This window comes from Temnothorax curvispinosus, unplaced genomic scaffold (genome assembly GCF_003070985.1).
Source record: "Temnothorax curvispinosus isolate PA1 unplaced genomic scaffold, ASM307098v1 QBEX01018199.1, whole genome shotgun sequence".
Classification (NCBI taxonomy): Eukaryota; Metazoa; Arthropoda; class Insecta; order Hymenoptera; family Formicidae; genus Temnothorax; species Temnothorax curvispinosus.
In genome coordinates this window covers 1-2,064 of record NW_020227979.1, presented here as the reverse complement: position 1 = coordinate 2,064, position 2,064 = coordinate 1, and the positions used below count along the sequence as shown (strand labels likewise).

The window sequence follows — 2,064 nt, the reverse complement described above, 5'->3', positions numbered from 1 at the left end:
CGTAAGCTTACTATCGTAAGCAATCTTAAACATACCGCCCGCCTCGTCAGAGCGGCTGACGAAATGAGTGCGACCTTCAATGTCCATCGGCAAGAGCGCATCCCGTACTAGCGGGTCGTTGACCCGGTCTCCCGCGCGCTGGTATTTACCTCGCGGTCACAACATTCGGCGTGCGAGGATTTAACATTCTTAGAACTTAAAGGTATTAAATCCCGAGAAGTAAATATGCTTGAGCGATGGATATGCTCGAGAATAAGTAGTGCTTCTTTAAGAAGCCGCAGTCGCAAGAGAACGCAATTTTATTTTATTTACAGCCGCGACTAGGATGGGTTGTCAATCGTCGGATTTTAATTGAGTACAAAAAAAAATTCGCATAACTTCCTCATTACTAAATTGTATAAAAAATATCTCGTGGTACAATTATTTCTTATACGGAAAGTACCGAAACAAAATTGGATTTCGCGATAAAAAAAAAAAGGCGATGCTGGGGGGCCTCGATCCCCAGCAGTCGTTCGTACGAGAGGTGCTCACCCTTTATGCTTCCTCTGGTGGATCCCCGTCGCTCGCAGGCAGGAGGACGAGCTTGACGATCGGCCTCGTAAGCTCGCCTGTCGCGGAGCGGACGGTAACCACGCGCACCCGGCCGTCCTTTCCGGGATGGACCTTGACCACTCGAGCCAACGGCCACCTAGTCGGCGGGGTGGTCTCGTTCCGCAGGAGGCAGAGGCGTCCGAGCTGGACGTCGGGTTCTTTGTTCTGCCACTTGGGGCGGTGTACCAGCGAATGCACGTACTCCTGGGACCAACGCTTCCAAAAGTGATCCCGCATCTGCTGCAGCAGCTGCCAGCGGGTGAGGCGGTTCACTGGCACGTCCAGCAGCGAAGGCTCAGGCACGGCAATCAGGGCGGACCCCACCAAGAAGTGCCCCGGAGTGAGCACGGCCAAGTCGTCGGGATCGTCGGAAAATGCCTGCAATGGACGAGAGTTAAGACAAGCTTCGATTTCAGCGAGGAGAGTGCTTATCTCTTCGTAAGTCAGCGTCGTCTCGCCCAGCACCCGCCGAAGGTGGTGCTTGAGCGATTTTACTGCGGCCTCCCAGAGGCCACCAAAGTGAGGAGCGGATGGCGGGTTGAATCGCCATTTGATTCCGTCGCTGGCTAGATGGCCAGCAATCTGTCGTCCTTCAGGGTTGCTGGCTGTGAAGAGGGCGCGCAACTGTTTGTCGGCTCCTACGAAGTTCGTCCCGCAATCACTGTGGAGGCTGCTGCATAGTCCGCGACGGGACGTGAATCGGCGCAGCGCCGCCAGGAAGGCGACCGCGGTGTAGTCGGACACGACCTCCAAATGCACAGCACGCGTGACGAGGCAAACAAATACCGAGATAAAGGCCTTGTAGGCTCGTTGTCCTCGACCTTTTGAAGTCCTCAGCATAATTGGCCCGGCGTAGTCGACGCCGGTGTGCAGAAAGGGCCTGGCAGGGCTTACTCTCTCGCGGGGAAGACTGCCCATTAGCTGCTGCGGAGTTGCCGCCCGCCAACGCGCGCAAGTAACGCAGCGGAGGATCAGACGTTTCACCAGGGCTCGGCCTCGCGGGATCCAGTAGCGCTGCCGACTCATGCTCAACGTCATTTGGACTCCTCCGTGCATTGTCCTTCGGTGGCAAGCCTCTACTATCAGCTGAGTAAAGTGTGAGGCGCCCGGCAGGACAACCGGGTGACGTTCATCGTAAGGAAGGACGGCGTGTTTTATCCTGCCGCCCACGCGCAGGAGACCTTGAGCGTCTAAAAAAGGATTAAGTTTTACAAGGCAGTTAGACAACGATCGCGAGCAGCCCTGACGGAGCGTGGTTAAGTCACGGGAGAAGTGGTTCGCCTGCGTAAGCCTGATCCAGGAAAGACGAGCCTCCTCCATTTCCTCGGACGTCAGCTCGGTACCGTAAGGGAACGTCGTGCGGTCTGGTACGACCCCCGGGCCGCCCCTTCCCCGCAGCCAACGGCGGCACCACGCTGTCACGCGTAACAGGCGTTGAAGCGAGGAGAATCGGCGCAGTTCCTCGGGCTCCTC

General features: G+C 56.7%; 1 protein-coding gene across 1 annotated transcript; it reads right to left on the bottom strand.

Moving 5' to 3' along the window:
- Positions 1-534: 534 nt before the first annotated feature.
- LOC112468160 lies at positions 535-1,911 on the bottom strand. The gene has a single exon (XM_025037212.1). The coding sequence runs from the start codon at positions 1,909-1,911 to the stop codon at positions 535-537; it is 1,377 nt and encodes a 458-aa protein (XP_024892980.1).
- Between the last annotated feature and the right edge of the window lie 153 nt (positions 1,912-2,064).